The 21653-nt window shown below is 47.4% G+C and overlaps 1 protein-coding gene across 3 annotated transcripts in view; it reads left to right on the top strand.

Moving 5' to 3' along the window:
* Positions 1 to 21653, top strand: part of KANSL1L (KAT8 regulatory NSL complex subunit 1 like) — a 98615-nt gene that overhangs the window by 14756 nt on the left and 62206 nt on the right. For all 3 annotated transcript variants that reach the window (XR_010306806.1, XM_064163913.1, XM_064163914.1), the window contains exons 3-4: positions 15487 to 15628; positions 19696 to 19878. Coding sequence is in view for 2 of the 3 variants with exons in the window: in XM_064163913.1 (XP_064019983.1) it covers positions 15487 to 15628; positions 19696 to 19878 (325 nt within the window). In the remaining variant the exon portion in view is untranslated. The remainder of the gene's footprint in view (positions 1 to 15486; positions 15629 to 19695; positions 19879 to 21653) is intronic.

Genomic DNA, 21653 nt, shown 5'->3' with positions numbered 1-21653 from the left:
TGACAGTTGAATACATAATCAGCAGTGCAGTAGAACAGAAAACCTCATCACCAGGCACATGTGTATACATGATAACCTGGCATGCTTAGCGAAATGGTGCTTGATGGCAGCTGCTGCTTAATCAGCATTTTATGGCTACCTTTTTTCTGTTGCTAAGCTCTGAATTTTCTTTTTTTCATTTTAAGTAAAACGTTTGTTTACAACCAGCTGCCCTTATAGCAGCTCCTGAAGCGAGGGCAGCGTTACTTCATTTTCCAGGTAACACTGATTTCATGAGAGTCTGCTTCAAAGGGCTACCACTAGTGCCTTTGAAAATCAGCCTACGTGGGCCTCTGACACAGGAAATCATTTCAGTGCTTTCTCACATGAAACAAAAAGTGCATAAAGATTCCCAAAATAGGAACGCTTCTCTGTCACAGGCATTCATTCATACTGCTAAATATGGGTTAGGAATGTAACTTTAGATGTTGGATTTAAATACATTGACCTGTGCTCTGAAACAGCTGTAAATGATTTTATTTTCATCCAAACAAGTTTTCGGTTGGGGCATTTAAATCACTGTCGTTTTCAGTTGGCAGGCTTTTGATTGCTGATGCTGGAATTGAGGAAAAAGTAAACCTGAACGTTCCTGTTTGTGTATGTCCCAGCTCGTGGGGGTTGAGCAGCAGGAAAACTCGGTGAGGCTCCATCCCAAAGAAAGAAGGCTGCAGCCCTTTAAAGCTGCCTTCATTGCACACTCCAGCCCTTGTCCTTGCAGACTGGGCTGTGGGCTTTACCTCTGTTGTAAGCTCCATCCCTGCCCTGCAAAGCAGACAGCCCTGTGCCGTTTGGTTACTCCTCTGTTACTGAATCACAGGGTGCTCACAGTAGCGGCCCAAGGGACTCAGCTTCTGATGCACCACGGTGTCCTGTGTCTGGTGTCTCCAGGGCAGGTGCCGTGTGGCATCCCTGCTGGGTGCTCACCCTGACCAGCGTGATCACACGCAGCAGGGACTCTCTGCAGCTTAACTTTGGGTTCCACTGATGTGGCAGGGATCCAGGCTTCAGGGCTTTTAGTGGGACCAATCTCAGCTCTGCCCAGCTGCCTTCCCATCTTCTGGACATGCTCCACCTGTCATCTTAGCCCATGCCCTGCAGCACCCCAAACACGAGGTGTGCACGTTTGCTCATGACTCCTGATAGCAAGGCACTTTCCCTTCAGTGAGGTGAGACACAGCTGATGCTGGAGGTCAGCATGTGGTGGTGCCTTTGCTGCTGCTGTTCATTTCTCACCCAATTGCTCTGCTGTCATCTTCTCCACCAGCCACAGAGCCTTCTGAGTCTCCTCTTGGTCCCTGCCCAGGCAGTTTTCCCCTTCTCTGAAGGGCTGCAGCCCTTCTGCTACCAAAAGCCTGCTAATGGTTTGCAGTGCACCCAGCATGCAAAGTCTGGATTGACTCTTAGTTTTCTGTCCACATAGTCTCAGAAAAGGATATGCTTCCTATCTGTCTTTCTGTTGAAACAGGATGCTATGTACAGCTAGAATGGAATTAGCTGCAAGCTGGAGTTGGGTGTTAAACAATTCCCATCCCCACCTATTTGTGTACAGATTGTGGGAGCAGCTTCAGTGCCTGGACAGGACTGAGATGCTGTCTGCAGGCTGTAAGTGTTCCATATGCACCTACCTGAAGGAATGTATTTTAAGCTCTGTCCTGTTTGATGTTAGGGGTAGGATCCAAACATAGCACTACTTCCTTGGTTCCTTTTTCAAGGGCAGTTGTGTAAGAGTTACAGGGAATGCCTAGATCTGTGTTCCTGGTGATTTACTGTTACTCTATTGTTGTTGTGCCGTTTCAAAGGCAAGAAAAGAAGCTTGTTTCCAGGCAGCCCTGGTGTTCCTGAAGTTTCTCTCTGTATGTTAGCACTACCTGCTTCTCTGCTCCATATTCATAGAATCGTAGAATCAGTCAGGGTTGGAAGGGACCACAAGGAGCAGCCAGTTCCAAGCCCTCTGCCATGGGCAGGGACACCCTACCCTAGAGCAGGCTGCACACAGCCTCAGCCAGCCTGGCCTCAAACACCTCCAGCCATGGGGCCTCAACCACCTCCATGGGCAACCCATTCCAGCCTTTCACCACTCTCATGCTCAGCAACTTCCTCCTCACAGGCAGCCTGAATCCCCCCACCTCCAGCTTTGCTCCATTCCCCCCAGTTCTGCCACTCCCTCACAGCCTCAAAAGTCCCTCCTCAGTTTTTCTGTGGCCCCCTTCAGATCCTGGCAGGCCACAAGAAGGTCACCTGGGAGCCTCCTCTTCTGCAGCCTGCACAGCCCCAACTCTTTCAGTCTGTGCTCACAGCAGAGCTGCTGCAGCCCTCTGAACATCCTCCTGGCCCTGCTCTGGACACTCTCCAGCATCTCCACATCCCTCTTGTCCCAGGGGCTCCAGAGCTGGATGCAGCACTGCAGGTGGGGTCTCAGCAGAGCAGAGGGGGAGAATCTCCTCCCTGGCCCTGCTGGCCACACTTCTGCTGCTGCAGCCCAGGCTCTGGTTGCTCTCTGGGCTGCAAGTGCACACTGCTCTGCAGCATTCAGGGGGTGCTGAAGGAGCCAATGAAATCTTAACAATTAATTGATGTTTTTGTTAACAAAAGGTGTTAGCAGATATGCATTTTGCAGTGTGGAGGGGTTGTGGTTTGGCTTGTTTTTTTAAGAGGAAATGTTGCTGGCTGTTTATGTTTCACAGGTTTTTACTTCTTGGGCAGTTAATATTTTAACTGGTCCCACCTCCACCAACCAGTTTGGCCTTTTATCATTGAGAGGTCCAAAGAATTACGTAAACAGAATCGAAGATGAAAGGCATCTCCCAGACTGTGAAGCCAGGCATTGGAGAAGTCCAGCACTGTATCAGACAACACTGCTTTAACAATCTGAATTTTCTGTTTGTTATCTTGAGCCCGAAAATGAGTTACTGATTGAGTGCAAATGCAGCAGTTCAGTTTCTAGTATAACCCCTGTAGTAACAGTATGCTTCTTTGCAGGGCTCCTGGAGTAGGCAAGTACTAGCTGTGGCATCTCATCAGGTTAGAAGATGTGATTTCTCAGATGAGGGAGCATACAGAGCTCCAGCATGGAATTCTTAGCAGATTTCTCCTTTGCTGGGGCATCCAAGTGCAGAGACTTTCCCTTTTCATACTTGCAGTTTTTTTCTGCAGCCTGTTTCCCCTGAATATTGTTTTTCCTTTTCTCCCTTCCCAGAGTCCCTCCTAAACATATTTCCTGAAGACATAAAGATCTTAACTGTGTTGCTATTTAATGTTTCCCCCCCTGGTTCAGTACCACAATCTTCAAGGCTATGGTTGATAATTTCAGATGTTACTGCCTAAATTCCTCAGGCAGGATTGCTTAGCAGAGCTGTTCAACTGATTTTTGGTTTGAGAATCATAGAATCACAGAGTGGTCTGAGTTGAAAGGGACCTTTCAAGGTCATCTAGCCCAACCCTCTCTGCAGTAAGCGGAGGCATCCTCAACTAGATCACATTGCCCAAAGCCCTGTCAAGCTTCACATGAACTAAGATGTGTATTTTGTGTTAGTATTGACCTACGTTAGTGGGTACAGTTCTGTAAGTATTCAATGGCAGCAGTATGCCAGAGACAGTGGGACCAGGCCTGCATGCCAGAAATTGTTGTGATAAGCAGCTGCTGATCTCTGGGAGGTGATAGGGAGAACTGTAACCTATCTGTTCTGACATCATGTAGTGTTGCAGAGGAAAATCTCTGCCAGGTAAAAAATTTGCTGTTTAACACCAAAAAAAAAAAAAGACAACAGTCCCAGAGGCTCCAGGAGAACGACCTGGCTGCAGATTCCACACTCTGCCCTGGAATATTGGGTCCAGTTCTGGGCCACTCACTTCAAGAAGGTCCAGTGCAAAGCAGAGCCACAAAGATGCTGAAGGCAGTGGAAGATCTTCCTTAGGAGGAGGGTGACCTTATTCATGTTGATGAAAATGTGCTTGGTGAGTGCCAGGAGGCTGCAGCCAGGCTCTGCTGGGTGATGCCCAGTGCCAGCACAAGGGGCAGTGGTGGAAGCTGAGGCATAGGAAGTTCCATGGAAACAGGAGGAGGAAATTTTTTTCCCTGTGAGGGTGACAGAGCCCTGGAACAGGCTGCCCAGGGGGGCTGTGGGGTCTTCCTCTCTGGAGATATTCAAGACCCACCCGGGTGTGTTCCTGTGTGACCTGGTATAGGTGATCCTGCTTTGATAAAGGGGCTGGACTGGATGAGCCTTTGAGGTCCCTTCCAGCCTCTGACATTCTGTGCTTCTGTGACGTTTTTGAGTACTGGAGAACTTCCCCTCAGCTGATCATTTTTTTTACAAGGCACGGCTTGGTGTGGTGCTGGTTGCCACAAACCAGTGGCATGTTGCTCTCTGCAGTCAGTCTGCAGCAAGTGCTCCTGGATGACCTAAGCAAAGGCTTCCAGCAAGCTGCCAGAGTAGACAGTGTTCTGCTGTGCAGTGCTTCAGGGGTGCAATAGCAGAGGGCAATAGTTGGTGCAGTTTGTTTTAATCTTGTTTGCACTCCCTAGAAGAGGTTGAGTTTGCAAACAGGCACTGGCTGCTTTTTTAATTATCTGGTTATTATGGGTTTAACAGTTAACCAGTCTGGGGGAATTAATACTTCAACAGCAACTGAGTTTAGCTCATTCTGAAAGCAAACATTAAATAGGTGTGCTGGAAGCATTAGTCCTTGAGAAAGCATTTACGGGTCAGCTCATAGCTGGAGGTGTTTGTTCAGCTGTGACAAGCCTTGGAAGTTGGTGCTGGGAGTGGGCGTTGGCTAGCAGCAGTAAAATCCAGATAATCTTATCTAAAGTATATGCAGTGCAGATCTGAATTCACCTAATTGAGATGTTTTATATGGTGCCGTCTCCTAGTTTTCTTAGGTAATCTCTCATTTACAGCCTCTGTCTGCAGGGAGAAGATAAATGGGATGTGTTGAATTTCACCAGCCTGCTGACAGAAAGGTATCAATAACTCTGTGCTCACCTTAATGGTTTGCCAGAAAATGCTTCTGCCCTGCCTAGCTGCTTTGTGAGCTCTGCCATGTGTACCAATAGCAGAACTGACTGCAGTGCTGGTATAAAATCAGAGACAGCTCCAGGCCTGGGAGACCTCCAGACCTCCACCATACTACTGTGCTGTTAGGCATTCGTGTTGGAGTGCCATGTGGTGCCATGTACTTGGAGCAAGACTAGAAGTGGGCAGATTGAAATTGGATGTTAGGAAGAAGTTCTTCCCCATGAGGGTGGTGAGGTACTGGACTAGTTGCCTGGGGAGATGGTGTAAGCCTCATCCCTGGAAGTTTATAAGGCCAGGCTGGATGTGGCTGTGAGCAACCTGATCTGGTGTGAGTTTTCCCTGCCCATGGCAAGGGTGTTGGAATTGGATGGTCCTTGAGGTGCCTTCCAGCCCTGACAGTTCTGATTCTGTGATTCTGTTTTGTGTTTTTGTGCAACTGAGTGAGCTTCCCAATAGAGTTGGGAGATGTCAGTTCTTTCTTTTTCCTTACAGTGTGCTCCAAGTGTCAAGGGTTTCATTGCGAGACATAGGATGTCTGGATAGGATTTAAAGGTCTGGAGGACTTTCTGAGTTTTTGCTTTTCAGTTTAGGGTGTTATGTCCTTATTCATCTCAGAGGTCTGTTCCAGCCTCAGTAATTCTGTGAAGGGAAGGAGGCTGAGGGGATTCCTCCCTGCACTCTGCAACCACCTGAAAGGATGTTGTGGAGAGGTTGGTGCTGGTCTCTTCCCCCAGGAACAAGATAGAACAAGCCTCAAGCTGCAGCAGGGCAGGTTTAGACTGGACAGTAGAAAGAACTTTCTCCCAGCCAGAATGGTGAGGCAATGGAATGTGCTGCCCAGGGAGGTGGTGGAGTGCCCAAGCCTGGCTGTGTTTCAAGGTGGTTTGGCTGTGGTGCTTGGGGATATGGTTTAGGGTGCACCTTGCAGAGCAGGGTTCTGGGCTGGACTTGGTGATCCTGAGGGGCTTTGCCAGCCTGAATGTTTCTGTGATTCTGTGATCACAATGATGGACTGTTGATGTTTTTTAGGGACTCACACCAAGGAAAGTAATTAGCTCTTCTTTCTGAGGGTAATCAGTTTGTACTTTAGGAGCTGCTTCTCGTTCCCAAATATTTCACCAGTTTATGATTGGCAGTATGCCTGTGATACAGCCCAGGAGTTCCCAGAGAGGGGAGAGGAGGAACCAGCAGGAATGTGAGGTCACTTCAGGACTGAATCATCTGGATGCCAGAACAAAGTAGATGAAACTGCCAGAAACAGCAAAATAAACTGTGAAAGGAAACTGGAGTGGAAATGTGAGCGAGTGAGGGGCTGTCAGGCTGGTCTCAGGCTTAGTTCTGAAGTTCGGAACTGGAGAAGTCTCTCCTAGCCATGCCATGTGTGTGCCTTGCTCTCTGAAGCATTGCTGTTCCATCAAACAAACCTCTTGGAAGGAGGAACTGCCTTTTGGGCTGGCAGATCTGTGCTTGGGAGTTTCCATACGGGGCTCTTGCAAGTGCGCTCCTTTCCTGTGCAGCAGGAAGCATCCTGCCATTGTCCCTGCAGATATGTCATGGCAGGGGCATGGTGCTTGTTCCCACTGGCAGTTCTGAGGCTGAAAGGCTGCAGTTTGGCTTTAATTTGCAGAATATAAGATGCTCGTAGAGAATCTTGCCTTAGGCACAGGACTTCGTGCTCTAAAATGCTCTTTTGTGGGCTCATCGTTCGTATTTGTATCAGCCTTCCTGGAGTACCCCACCTGGAGTCCTGTGTGCAATTCTGGAGCTCCCAACACAAGGAGGATGTGGAACTGTTTGACCCAGTCCAGAGGAGACCATCAAGATGCTCAGAGGGCTGCAGCAGCTCTGCTCTGAGGACAGGCTGAGAGAGTTTGGGCTCTGTAGCCTGGAGGAGACCTTGGAGTGGCCTTCCAGTGTCTGAAGGAGGTTACAGAAAGGCTGGGGAGGGACTATTGACAAGGTCTGGTAATGACAGGGCGAGGGGAAATGGGTTTGAATTGGCAGAGGGGAGATTGAAACTGGATGCTAGGAAGGGGTTCTTTGCAGTGAGGGTGGTGAGACACTGGTACAGGTTGCCCAGGGAGGTTGTGGAGCACAGAAGCACAGAGTGTGATCTTTGATCACATTGGGTGATTCTATGCTCCCCAACCTCCCTGGAGGTGTTCAAGGCCAGGTTGGATGAGGCCTTGAGCGACCTGTTCTAGTGGGAGCTGTCCCTGTCTATGACAGGGGTTGGAACTAGCTGAGCTTTGAGGTCCCTTCCAAGCTAAACCATTCTGTGATCCTATCAGTCCCAAGTTTGCTAGGTTTTTGTGCGTTTATGACACCACTGTGCTTCTCCTTCACTATTTATAAACTGCTTTTCAGGGTTCTTGTTTTGTTGGCTTATAAAAATAAAACACACTTAAATAGTTTACATTGCACCCCTTTTCCTCTCCTCTAAACAAACAAATCCAAAGAATCAAAAAGCCATGCACAAGCCCCAGACAGCAACCAGAGTGTGTCTCATGCAGCAATTTTATCTTGGTTAGCAAGTCCCCTTTGTGCTCAGGTTGCCTGACTGTGGTTTTGGGACAGACGGATGGTAGTGATGGGGAACACAAATGTCTCTCACAGAATAATGGAGGCACTAGAAATAGCACTCACAGTCTTACTGCATTCTCCAATGTTGGTTTGGTTCTGTCAAACAATTACAGAATGCTCTGGGTTGGAAGGGACTTCCAAAGCTTATCCAGTCCAATCCCCTCTGCACTCATTGGGGCAGCCTCGACTAGATCAGGTTGCCCACAGCCCTGTCCAGCCTTGCCTTGAGTATCTCCGGGGATGGACCCCAACCACCTCCCTGGGCATCTTGTTCCAGTGCTCAACCACCCTCATGAAGCAGAACTTGTTCCTCACATCCAATCTCAATCTGCTCTGCTCTACTTTGCAGCCATTGCCCTCATCCTGTCCCTGCAGGCCTTTAGAAACAGTCTCTCTGCAGCCTTCTTGTAGCCCCTTCAGGTACTGGCAGGTCTTAGCACTGCTCTCCTGCAGGCTGAGCACCCCCTGCTCCCTCAGCCTGTCCTCATGAAAAATAAAAAGGGTGGTTTGTTGGCAGTCCTCCTTTGGGAAGGTGAGGGTGCTGGCAAGCTCATCCATAGATTCTGTCTGTAGATGGTGGCTAAAAGCTTCTTTCAACTCAAGCAAGAGTGCTGACTGTAATAGCAGTCTAATATTTACTGCTCTTCATGTGCCTCTTTGGCCTCAGCAAAAGCAAGCTGCTTTGATGAAATCACAGATGGGAGGGTTGGAAATGATCTCTGCAATCAGGAGTCTGCTAAAAGCAGTCACCTGGATCAGGTCACACTGGAGCACACCCAGGCAGGTTTCACAAGTCTCCAGAGGAAACTCCACAACCCCTGTGCAGCCTGCTCCACTGCTCCATCACCCTCACAGGAAAGTTTTTCCTTACATTTAGGTGGAACTGGTAGTTCTGTGTTCTAGTTTGTGTCCATTGCCCCATGTCCTGCTGCTGGGCACCCTGGACAAGACCTGTCCCATCCCCTTGACATCCACCCCTTACATACTCACAGTCATTGAAATGCTTCCAGTGCCTCTGCTGGGGCTGGTGATCCTCAGCTGAATTCTTCCCTATACTTTGGGGTGACACAGTTGGGCCTCAACTTCTGCTTCCTGGTTATGTTGTCATCGTACCTTGACTGTCTGTGTTTGTACTGGACATAAACGTCAGAAGGGACTTCTTTACTTTGAGGGTAATAGAGTGAGTACTGGAACAGGCTGGCCAGGAAGGTGGTGGAGTCTCCATCTCTGGAGTCATGCAAAACCCTCTTGGGCATCATCCTGTCCTGGTCTAGGTGAACCTGCTCTGGCAGGAGAGTTGGACTAGAAGCTTTCAAGGTACCTTCCAACTCCAAAGAGGTTCTTCCCCATGGGGGTGGTGGGGCACTGGCACAGGTCGCCCAGGGAGGTGGTGGAAGCCTTATCCCTGAAAGTTATTCAGGCCAGGCTGGATGTGGCTGTGAGCAACCTGATCTGGTGTGAGTTTTCCCTGCTCATGGCAGGGGGATTGGAACTGGCTGATCCTTGAGGTCCTTCCAACCCTGACAGTTCTGTGATTTCTTTCTTCTCTGACCAGTTGTTCAGAACTGACCTCCTGCAGTTAAGCAAAACAGGGAAACTCGAGCCAGTGTCTCACATGGAAATTAATGTTGCATTTAATGCAATTGCAGCATGTTTTGGTGGGGAAGCTTCAGTAAGGTGGTGTATTTGTACAAAGCCTGTATTGCTCTGTTCTCACTCAGTTCTAATAGCTCTGGTTCGTACAGTATGGGACCACAGAATGCTCTGGGTTGGAAGGGACCTCCAAAGCTCATCCAGTCCAACCTCCTCTGCAGACAGCAGGGGCAGCCTCAACTAGATCAGGTTGCCCACAGCCCTGTCCAGCCTCACCTTGAATATCTCCAGGCATGGGGCTTCAACCACCTCCCTGGGCAACCTGTTGCAGTGTTCCAGCACCCTCATGATGCAGAACTTGTTCTTCACATCCAATCTCAATCTGCTCTGCTCTAGTTTGAAGCCACTGCCCCCATCCTGTCCCTGCAGGCCTTTGCAAACAGTCTCTCTGCAGCCTTTTTATAGCCCCTTCAGGTAAGAACAGGTTGCTGTTAGGTCTCCCTGGAGCCTTCTCTTCTGCAGGCTGCACACCCCCAGCTCCCTCAGCCTGTCCTTGTAGCAGTGCTGTTCCAACCCCCTGAGCATTTTCATGGCCTCCTCTGGCCCTGCTCCATCAGGTCCATGGCCTTTCTATATTGAGGGCTCTAGATCTGGAGACAGCACTCCAGAGCAGAGTAAATGCAGGAGTTGATCAGAGATGACTGCAGGAGGTCATCTGCAGAGTTGGAGTCCTCACAAGACCAGTTAGTTTCTGTGCAAGTTTAACATTTCACTCCAGCCCAGATCAGTAGGAATGTTGGCTTAGACTGAGTTGCCAGCACAATGCTGCATGTGAAATTCCCACCAGGGATGTATGGTGTTGGAGTCAAAAACTTGGAAAGCAAGTGGAGATGCTGTGCAAAAGGAGCACACAGGAAATGGGACAAACAGGAACTTTGTGATCTCTTGCCTCATTCCCAACAGAGCAGGAGCCTGCTGTGACTTCCTCCTCCAGTAACCAGCCTGGTTGTTTTTGTAACCATGGTCATTTGGTTGGGTTTTTTCTTCCCTATCTGATGGGGCCTACAAGAAACCTGCTGAGGGACTTTTTAGGGTGTTGGGACTGGGGGAAATGGATCCAAGCTAGAGGAGGGCAGATTGAGATTGGATGTTAGGAGGAAGTTCTTCTCCCTGATGGTTCTGAGATGCTGGACATGTTGCCCAGGGAGGTGGTGGAAGCCTCATCCCTGGAAGTTTTAAAGCCAGGATGGATGCAGCTCTGCGCTACCTGATTTAGGGTGAGATGTCCCTGCCCAAGGCAGGAGGGTTGGAACCTGATGGTTCTTGAGGTCCCTTCCAGCCCTGCCAGTTCTGTGGTTGTCTGGATTCCCAGAATTACTGCAGTCACTGGTGCCACCTTCACACACCTTTGTTGGCTGAGTGTTTTGCTCTTTTCTAACATCCCAGGCACAGATTTGCAGACTTCAGAGTGTGTTTTTTAATTGCAATCGTGACCATACTGCTTTGCATGCAAGCAGCTCTCTTTACAAGTGTGAGGGTAGCTCATGGCAGTTTTACCTTCCTCTGAGGAGTTGCAAGGTTTATAAAGTACTGTGTAGAGAAACAGACTTGGAGATAAAGATGGTAAATAAATAATGCAAGATCAAACAAATATGAGTGACAGAAATGGGAACAGAATTTAACAATGCTCTTGCCTGCTACCCTGTAAATGTGAGCTTGTGCCTTGCCCTGAGCTTCCTGACCCATCCCTTGTGGCATTGCACAAGTCTGCCTGCCAAGATATCAAAAGGGAGAGGAATCTACACTTAAACCTACTTCTTTCACCCTTCTTCTGAAGCTAGAATGAGCCCTGAGCAACTCCCTTATCCAGGTCATGAGTAGCTGCCCAAGTGCTGGTGCAGGTCCAGGAGTGGGGCAGCCTGGCTGACAGAAGGGAGGAGCTAAAATTGCTTCCTTTGGGCTACGCTTAAAATGTTTGTGTTTAGTTTGGTGGAAATTCTTCCTCACAGAGGAGCCTAAGGACATCATTCTCCCAGTGTAATTAGTTTAATTATATAGTACATTTTAAAGCCCTAAGAAGTATCTATAACAAATTAGTGACCGCAGTTAATCCGAGATTCAGTACTGTGCTTAGGAGAAAAGCCTGCAAGCACATTTTGGAACAGCAAGGTGTGATGTAGCCTTGCAGAGTATTTGGGAGGTTGTATGTCACAGAGATGTTCAGGCTGACGAAGCCATCAAGTCCAGCCCAGAACCCTGCTCTGCAAGGTGCACCCTAAACCATATCCCCAAGCACCACAGCCAAACCACCTTGAAACACAGCCAGGCTTGGGCACTCCACCACCTCCCTGGGCAGCACATTCCAGTGCCTCACCACTCTGGCTGGGAAAAAATCCTTCCTCATGTCCACTCTAAACCTGCTCTGCTGCAGCCTGAGGCCATTGCCTCTTGTTCTGTGGCTAATGCCCTGTGAGAAGAGACCAGCACCAACCTCTCCACAAGGGAGCTGTACGGAGCCAGGAGGCCTCCCCTCAGCCTCCTCTCTTTCACAATAACCATTCCCAGCTCCTTCAGCCTCTCTTCACCAGATGTATTCTCCAGGCCCTTCACAGCTTCCTTGCCCTCCTCTGCACTGCCTCCAGCACCTCCATGTCCGTCTTGAACTGAGGTGCCCAAAACTGGACACAGCCCTCAAGGTGTGTCCTCACCAGAGCAGAGTCCAAGGGGACAATCCAGGATGCCATTGGCTTTCTTGGCCCCCTGGGCACACTGCTGGCTCACCTTCAGCTGCTTGCCTTTTACAACCCCTAGGCCCCTTTCCAGCCACACTGCCCCAGGCCTGTAGCACTGCTTGTGGTTGTTGTGGCCCAAGTGCAGGACCTGGCACTTGGCTTTGTTGAAACTTAGCCTGTTGATGTTGGCCGTGGATCCAGTCTATCCAAGCCCTTCTGTAGAGGCACTGTCAGACAGTAATACCCAGAGGATATGGTTTGTTCATCTTAAGGCTGCAGTATTGGAGCACTGCTCTGTTAGCTGATGGTTTGGTATTGATTATGGATTCCCTTACTGCCCTGCTGAGTTTACACAATGTATGTGACATAATGACAACTCCAGTTCTTTCCTCAGGCCCTTTCCATTCTGCTGCTGGTTTCCCACCTCTCTCTGTGGGCACTTACTTGCTTCCTGCTTCTCCTTCTTTGAGGGTGGCTTCACCTTTCTTCCTCAGAGAAAGGGGAGATACATCCCTCCTGTATCTAGCTTGACAGGCAGGTCTGTTAGTGGCATTTATTTTCTTTCACCTGGACTGTATTGTTGTAATGTCCTGGTTTGTGAGGATTTGTTGGCTGATTGTTCACTTGTGGAACTTCTGTGAAAGGAATAGAAACAAGCACCTCACCACTCCTGCTGGGATTTTCGCAGCTATCCTCATTACTGCTATTCAGGGTGGGGTTTGTTGTTATTAACGGAGGGATTTGGTACAGCCTGGCTAAACAGCTCTTGCTCAGGACTAGCTTTTTGCCCTCCCAGGGTCCTGAGACAAATCCTGACTGTTCCAGTCACCACACTTGTGCAAACATATTGGTTAATTGAACTCTGACTTGGGCCAGCTAGGAATTTGGATCCCCCGCTTTCCTCACAAGCTTCTTTATGCCAGTTTGAGCCTAGCTGGGATATTTTAGTAAGAGGAATTAGATTCTAGGCTGTGCAAAGGAAACAATGCTGCTGTCTGCTGCACTCACAGGCTTGCTGAGATGTATAAAAACAAGAACACAAACATAGATAACAGAGCTGCTCTCTGGCTCTGGCTGCCTCCCTTCTCTCCCTGGCCTGCTGTCTGTGTCACTAATCCTTCTGCTTCCTAACCCCCCTGGCCGATTCTCCAACCTCACCTTGAACGTAAGACAAAGTCTGGGATAAGGCAGAGGGGTGGAAGGGAGGTGGCAGGGTGGTTGGGAGTCCCTCCTGGGCACTCTGGTTTCTGGGAGGGCTGCTGTGTTTCTGTATTGCCTTTCTAACTTGTCTATTTCTATCTATAGCTGTATAGATACCTGCTTGTGTCTTGTGCTAAGCTGTAAATATAAAGCTTCATTCCTTAATTTCCAGCTCGGCTGAGTCTAGTCTGGGTAATGTCACAAGAGTGGGAGGGCAGCTAACACCCAAACCATCACATCCTGGAAGCACAAACGTGCCAAAGCTGTCAATCCTAGGGAAGTTCTTGGCAAAAAGCATAAGTAACCAGGGCTGTTTACTGTGTGCTGGTGATAATGAGGAAACAAAACCAACAACAACATTAAAAAGGGGCTGTCAGAAGAATGGATATTCACAGGATGCCTTTTTCCCTAAGGCAGAATCACAGACAGCAGATATTCAGTGTAAACAAGTTAGTCCAGTATGTATTTATAGACTTGTCTGAGTTTCTGTTTGGTGCTATTCCACTGGACTTGCTTTCACATGAAATTTGGGTTTAAACAGGACATTTCAATCCCCTGCCTAGTATTATGTGTATTTTTTTTCCATGTAGGAGAGAGTTTAAGCTGGTTGTGGATTGTATAGGCAGGTAACTTACGTTCCAAAGGGGGGAAATCCAGTGCTTTAGAGGGCACATGCTGGAAACTGAGAACTCTGTTGGCTCTTCCTATTAGTGATAGCTAAGCCTGACTGGATGTTCTGAGGTTTTGAGGTACATGATGTTTGGGAATCTTTACCCTGAAAATGTTAGGACTCTCAAATGAGATAGTTCTCTGCTTATGCCTAGCATCTTCTGCAGGGTGGTGTATTGCCTTCCTGACACTGCTGATAGAAGTTCTGCATCAAGCAGTTTGCACTTGTGTGATCTTCATGTGCCAGCTCACTGGCAGCTGCTGTTTCTTTTCTCTTTAGTACCTGAGTACTCTTCATTGCCTGGGGAGCAGGAGCTCACATACTTCCCCCTCTGCAAAACTCACACCCATTGCTATCCAGGATTTATTGTAGAATCACAAAATCACAGCATGGGTTGGCTGGAAGGGGCCTCCAAAGCTCATCCAGCCCAACCCCCTCTGCACTCAGCAGGGACATCCTTCACTAGATCAGGTTGCCCAGAGCCCTGTCCAGCCTCACCTTGAATATGTCCAGGGATGGGGCCACACTCACCTCCCTGGGCAACCTGTTCCAATCTTCCACTGCCGTCACGATGCAGAACTTGTTCCTCACATCCAGTCTAAATCTCAATCTGCTCTAATTTCAAACCCCTTTTCCTCACATTGCAGCCTTCTTGTAGCCCCCTTCAGATAATAGAAGGTCACTGTTAGGTCTCCCCAGAGCTGTGTTTCTTCCAGGCAGTACTTTTCCCAATAACTTTAGTAAAAGCACTTCTCTCCTAGAGGAGGTTTGGGATTGAGTTTTGGTTTGTTTTACACATCTTTTAAGTTAGCTGTAGCAAACTACTTGACAACTTTATGGGGAAGAAAAGAGCAGTCATTCTCTTCCAGCAGACAGATTCAGTTAGTGGCAGGACCCTAGTGGAGGTTTGCATGCTAAAATAGTGCACTGTGTTGTCTGTGTTGCTTGAACATGCTGGATGTTCAGATTATTTGTGGAGTGGCCCTGTAGTGTTATGCATTTCTTTACTAAGTAGACTGAGTAGAGTTTGCTGCAATACCAGTGATGAATTTAATATAATGAAGTTAAACTAATCACAAGGCCAAGTACCAGGAGGCATATTTGTTGTGTTACAAAACACACCTCGTTGTAAACAGCACTAAGAGTGACTTGACTGCTGACACAACTGTATTTATAAAGTAGCTCCAAAGAACTGTGAACTACTGCAGTGGATTTGGGGGCAGTGCCTGGACATCTGGCTGGTCGTTGCTGCCTTCCACTGCTTACTATTAGATTCCAGTTCTTAAACAATATTAGTGGAAGCTTGTGGGAGGAAGTATGGTGTAAGAAGTCAGGTTCTTCCTGGTGGAGTTGCTGGAATTCTTGACAAATCTGTGATCTGCATCAGCTGATACAGTTTGATAGTTTCTCCAGCTCTGGGTTTTACAACGGAGAAGAGAAAAGCAGCTCAGCCTGGGAATAGGCAGTGAACGGTGAGCGTCCTGCCTTGGGCAAGCTTTGTCCATAGAGCAGTAAGCTGATGTGAAACTGGATGGGATAATGAGGTATCTTCTGAGGTGTTTGCATGGTGAGGCAGAGCAGCTGTCAAAAATGTTCTTGTGCAAATGTGGTTATCTTTCTGTTTGGACTAACCAGCATTTTGTCTTCACAGCAGCTATACTTCTGAATGGAAGTGGCTTGCAGACAGAGCTAGAATTGGCAGCCGCTGGACATGGCTTCAAGCCCAGATTTCAGAACTAGAATACAAAATCCAACAACTAACTGACCTTCACAGGCAGATTCGTGCCACCAAGGTATTGTCTGTAAGCTCACAACTGGGCTTTTCACATCATCTTCTGACAGTCTGTCTTGTGCTGTTTGTTTCTGTGGTTCTGTGTTGTTGTTGTTTGTTTTGCTTCAGAGTTCTTGCACCCGCACAGGTTGTTGCAGGCAGAAGTTAACCAGAAGGACATCAGGAGCTAAAAAGTATTGTACCCTTGATACCCCAGTACAGGACTGAGATTTGGGAACTCTTACCTTGCAATCTGTGATAGTGACTTTGTTAGTGACTTTCAGAGGCCAAGCACAAGGTGCTGTATTTATCACAGCAGTTTTTCCCTCTGCAGAAGAGATGAGGTTTAGCCTGCAGTCCAGGTGGTTGGTAGTTCATTTTTTGTGTTGTGGGATTTCAGAGTGGGCTTCTTTTTGTTATTTACAGCCCATGTTTATTCTGAGGATTAGCTAGTTAATGTTTGTACAGCACTTTGAACGGGTCAAGGATTAATTATTGCTAAAATTCCAATGTGTGTAACTCATGCACTAATTTTTGTAAGTCGAACTGGCTAGACAGTGGGAAAGCCACATTCCTAAAACATTAATAATCTAGCTATCAGTTTAATGGGTTCCCCAGGTTGGTCTCATGTGCAAGAACCCAAAACCTGTGATAATTCTGGTGGGGTGATAGTGAGGAGGTTTAGAGAAGGGCACTCTGACCCTCATGTAGGTTGTCTGATTTGTGCCGGGGTCAGATAATCACAGGTGAAGAAGCGCCAGAAGATGCATTAGGATTTCTGTAGCTGAAGCAAGATGTAGAGGGGGTTTAAGGGGAAAGGCAAATCACCCTAGAGATTGTTTCCTTCTGAGACCCTGAAGAAAAGTTATTCCTTCTTCTCCTTTTGCCCTCAAAGCCCTTCTTTCCGTATCCAACTTTTCCTTCTCCTGCTCACAGCTTTCCTCGGTCAGGTGCTTCTCTAAAGCATCGCAGAAGAGCCTTTTTCTAGGGCCTGGCCTGCCTCTGCACCCGCAGAGAGGAAAGGACATGGTGTGTTTGGAGAATGCCTGTGTGTTGGGGTGCTCCTGAATACCAGGTACCTTCACGCTCTTACACCCAGAAGCCTTCAGCCCTTACGGTGGCCTGGGTCTCGTGGGCCACAGAGAGCAGATAAATAAATGAGAAAGGAGAGAAGGAACTTTGGTTTAGTCATGCATTTTCTTCCCATGAGGTGGTGTGCTGGCGTGCAGCCTAGGCCTCTTCCTGCTGGAGATCTTTAGTGACATTCCTCTTTGCAGACTTCATGCCCCTTTGGCCAGCTGTGGTATTCAGCGTTTGGCATCCTGTCCCATGGCGAAGGCAGAGGTGCATTTGCTTCGGCTGTGCTTGTGTTCTGGAGCTGGTTTAGCACACCAGTGGGCTGGTAGAAGAGCTCTTTGTTTTCAGTTAGTGGCTAGAAAGCAGTTACACAACATCATTAGAATTTGCCTGCTGTCTTTAAAGGTCGCAGAGTGGGGTTTGTGTGTTTGGAGTGGAAAAAGAAGTGAGTCCTAGCCAGTGAACAATGATTGCAAGCAGGCCTGCTCCTCTGACACCTTCATGCTGTAGGAAGGAGATGGTTTGCTTGTGGGCAGTCTCCTGGCCTACTGCATTGTGTCTTCTCCATCTCTGCACACAGAAGCAGCAGCTCTAGACCCTTGAGTGCTTTCATTGCAAAAAAAGTATACCTGCAAAACAAAACTCTTCCAGTTAAGGCTGGGAGGGGGAGGAAGAGAGAATTCACAGGCAAAACCTGCTGGTTGCCACCTGTAGTCTTCCTCTGTCTTCCATGTCAGTTCTGTCTCTCCCTTTTTATGCAGTCTGTCCATTTTCTCCTTTCTTTCCTGCTTTTACCTTTCTGAGCTTGGACAACAGGATTCTGCAGCTGATAAAAATAACATTCCAGTGGAGGCAGGGAGGTATTCCCTTCTTTCCACCACCTCTCCTGCTTGTCTTTCCCTTTCTCTGGGTTTATAATTTGTGGTTTAGATTTTGTCAGTTGTTTTTTGTTGCTGCCCCTGTGGTCATGGATGTAGAGTGTGTCAAGCTGCTAAGCTAGCTTGTCCTTCTCTTGTGACACACAAATATTAGGCCTCTACTTGAATTTCATAGGTTCATAGAATAGTTTGGGTTGGAAGGGACCTTAAAGATCGTCCAGTTCCAACCCCCACTGCCATGGACAAGGACTCCTTCCCGTAGACCAAGCTGCTGAAGACTCCATCCAACCTGGCCTTGGACACCTCCAGGGAGGGGGCATCCACGACCTCCTTGGGCAACCTGTGCCAGTGTTTCACAGCCATCACTGTAAAGAATTTCTTCCTAATGCCCAATCTCGATCTTCCCTCCTCAAGCTCAAAGCTGTCCCCCCTCATCCTATCACTATAAGCCCTGGTAGAAAGTCCCTGCCCAGCTGTTTTGCCATGAGCTTGTAAGTGCTGTTAGTGTACCGATGGTAGATACTGTCTGTATCTGTACAGTACAGTCTGGATTTGTTACTGTCTGCTGTAAATGGGAAAGCACAGGTGATGGACTTCTACCCGGGGCTGGAGTGTGGAAAATTCAGTGTTGACCTGATGGAGTTGCAGCAGCAATCTGTCCCTTCTGGGCACTGAAGCAAGTTTTCAAGCACCTGTGTTGTTTTTTAGAGAATATCTTTGTTCAAACAAGGGAATAAGTTTGAGACACAATGAGAACAGGACAATTTCCCATTTTCTTTTACTCTACCCTTTGAATTCTCTTTGAGACTTGCTTTCATGCTTTAGGGCGAGCTGCTGCTGAGGCTGGAGTCAAGTATGAGTAAACCTACAGGATCTTTGATTTTCCATAGCCCAGGTGAAGTGTGTCTTGCTTAAACAAGCAGTATAGGGGTTCCTGTGTTCACGTGGTGCTGGTCTCACTTGGCTTTAGTGGAATATTCTCTCTCACTAGAAAGAGAGTGTGAGGCAGTGTGATTGAATGGTCCCATTCTTTCATTACCCAGCTGACACTTGAGTACCAGTCAGTACTTAAAAGCAAGTATCTTTCCTTTTCTCTTGGGATAAAGCCTGGCGAGGTTTCAGAGCCTTTGCTGAGTATCACATTTATTTGCTCAAGATAATGAGGAAATTAGGGACTATTTGAAGAGCTGCTTTTGACTGCTGCAAAGGTATTTTTGCTTTTAGTTTAATGTTTCTGAGTTGTTAAACCATTTGAGGTGTTACCTAGGATTGCATTTGACACTTTCACCTTTCTCATCTGCTGTGTGGAAAACACAATGGGGATAATTCTTTCTCTAGTCACATTTATGAAGCTCAGTTATTTTCCCACTATATAAAGTTATTTCTCTTCTGTTGTGTGGCAAACACAATGGGGGTAATTCTTTTTCTCGTCACATTTATGAAGCTCAGTTATTTTCCTACTGTATAAAGTTATATTTATCTTACTGGTGACATTCTAGATGACAGAACCACATCTGATAGCACATTTGTGCAGATTGTCTTGGAAAACAATGGGGTTGCTGAGAATGTTTAGGATGGTTACCTCTGTAGTTATGCAACTCTACAAGTGCTCACCTGAACTCAGTGACTATGTTGTAAAAGGCTTTAGTGTTCATTTGTGTACGTCTCTGTAACAGAGAAAAAGGCCAACCCTGAGGTTTTGCTTAGCACTTGGACAGGAACAGGGAAAAAAGAGCACTTTAAAACCCAAGATTTGTTGGCTACAAAGACTAAAACTAACCTCAAATGAAAAATGATTATTTCTTACAGAGAAAAATCTCTTCTTAAATCATCAGGCAAAATACTTTGCAATTGCTTTAACGAGTATGAATTTCTGATTTGAATTTTGGCACCGATGTTTAAGCAGTGGTTTAACAGTAGAGGGTCTACTGTTGAAAGGAGTAGCTTAAGTGATGCAGCTTTTCATTAATGAAAATCCCTGCTATTTCTGTATTTTAGCTGTTAAGTGTATTTAAAATCTAGTTGGAGTTCTTCAGAGGGTTGCTGGGAGGATTTAAGGGGGATGTGCCCCTTAAAAATGATATAGGAGGGTTAATCCATTGTCAACCAACTGTGTTCAATTGCTGTTGTCTAGGGGATGGTGATCATAGAAGAATTCCCATTTCCAAAAGACATTTTGAAGAAGCAAATGCAATTGACAGACCAAGAAGCTTTATTAAACGCCACAGGGAACTCGCAAGCTGCCATTGAGAGACAGGATGACTTTGAAATGTCACCCAGCAGCCCTACCCTGCTTTTACAAAACATAGAGAAACAGGTAAAGTAAAACCAGAACTGAACGGAGCCAAGCGGTGTGCTTCAGAAACAGGGCAGCTTCCATGGTGATGACTTCCAAAAAGGAAGGTATTTTGGAGTCCCCAGGGTGGATGCTGGTGAATTGGATGGCTTGAATAACTGCATTGTGCACCAGGTTTACAAATTAACCTTTCCTTTCTGACCCGTCTGCATCTCGCCCCTTTGTTGCCATCAGAACAGCCCCAGAACAGCTTCTAATAGCTAGCCACAAACCTGCCTCTCCTTTAGGGCTAGGCGCAGGGTAGGGTTGCCACAGATTGTTTCAGGAAGTACTTCTGTGAGGTGAAAGAGTGCAGCTGAAGATGGAGGTGTGTTACCCTTGAAACAAAGCAGACAGTTCCACCAGGATGTAGTCGTTGGTCTGTTGGAGTGCCGCAGGACTCTGGAACGCAGGTGCTCTGCGGGCACAGCCTGCCTGGGGCCCTGAGTGCAGGTTTTGTTCCTGGGGTTCAAACCAGTCTTTTCCAAGGTTAACTCCAGGAAATAGAATACAGGCTCCAGCAGGGTTTTCCTTTTGCTAGAAGGTATGAAGAATGTGGTAAGATCACAGTGCTGAAGGAGATGCAGGAAATTTGCTTTTTGTGGTGTGTGGAAGCAAATCTGCCAAAGGCAGCAGGGTGCATTCCTACAGCACCCTGCTGCTGGATGTCCACTCCTCAGCAGAGACAGGCTTTTAAAGGGGGTCAAAAGTGGCTTAGGATACTCAGGTCTGATCCTGAATCTCTGTGCCAGTTTTTCTTATTTGATGATGATACTTTCCCATTCTTAAAATGCTTCCTGTGTGATAGATCCTCTCTGCAACAGACAGGAGCGAGGAAGCAGCAGAACGGGGACCTGATACACAGAGTGCTGGCAATTGCACAACAGCACCAGAGAGCGTTTTTAGAGTGTGCTGAATGTCCTCTTTAAGGGCTGACTGGGAGAGTGTAACACACTTAGAATCACAGGATGGGCTGGCTTGGAAGGGGCCTCTAAAGCTCATCCAGCCCAAGTCCCTCTGCACTCAGCAGGGACATCCCTCAGCTAGTTCAGGTTGCCCAGAGCCCTGTCCAGCCTCACCTTGAATACCTCCAGAGATGAGACCTTGGCCACCTCCCTGCACGACCTTTTGCAGTGTTCCAGCAGTTTTCCTCATGGTGCAGAACTTGTTTCTGACATCCAGTCTCAATCTGCTCTGCTCTAGTTTGAAGCCATTGCTTCTTTTCAGTAAGAAATTAGTAGTGGTGTTCCCTGAGTAGGTAGAGATGGAGGTCCAGGAACACTGATGTCCTGATAATTACTTGGAAGTAAAGATGTTCTTCATTGAAGGCATCTCCAAATTGCATCAAATTTCTTCCTTCTACATCACAAAAAGGCTCTGGGATTTGATTTGCTTTTCAACTATCAATCCTGTAAATCAGCCTTGACTCTGAGGGTCTGAGCTTCTTCCTAGTCCATGTTAGAAAGAACAATGCTGGAGGCTCAAACACATCCACAGATATTCCCACAGAATCACTCAGCCCTATGCTAAAGCATTTCTTTGTTAAAAGGACATCATTTTACTTATGGACAAACACAAAAAAACAACAACAAAAGAAGAAAGTCTCTGAACCAGGCAATTCTGTTAAGACTCTTTTCAAGGCCTTTTCACAGCTCTGCAGTATTTACAAACTGTGCATATTTTCCCTGATGAGTTGGAGGTCTGCCATTGTTTTGGTGTTTCTGTAGAGACTTCGCTCCTTACAGACTGAGTTCTGG

This window comes from Pogoniulus pusillus, chromosome 24 (assembly GCF_015220805.1).
Source record: "Pogoniulus pusillus isolate bPogPus1 chromosome 24, bPogPus1.pri, whole genome shotgun sequence".
In the NCBI taxonomy this organism is placed as follows: Eukaryota; Metazoa; Chordata; class Aves; order Piciformes; family Lybiidae; genus Pogoniulus; species Pogoniulus pusillus.
This window is presented reverse-complemented; position numbering and strand designations above follow the sequence as displayed.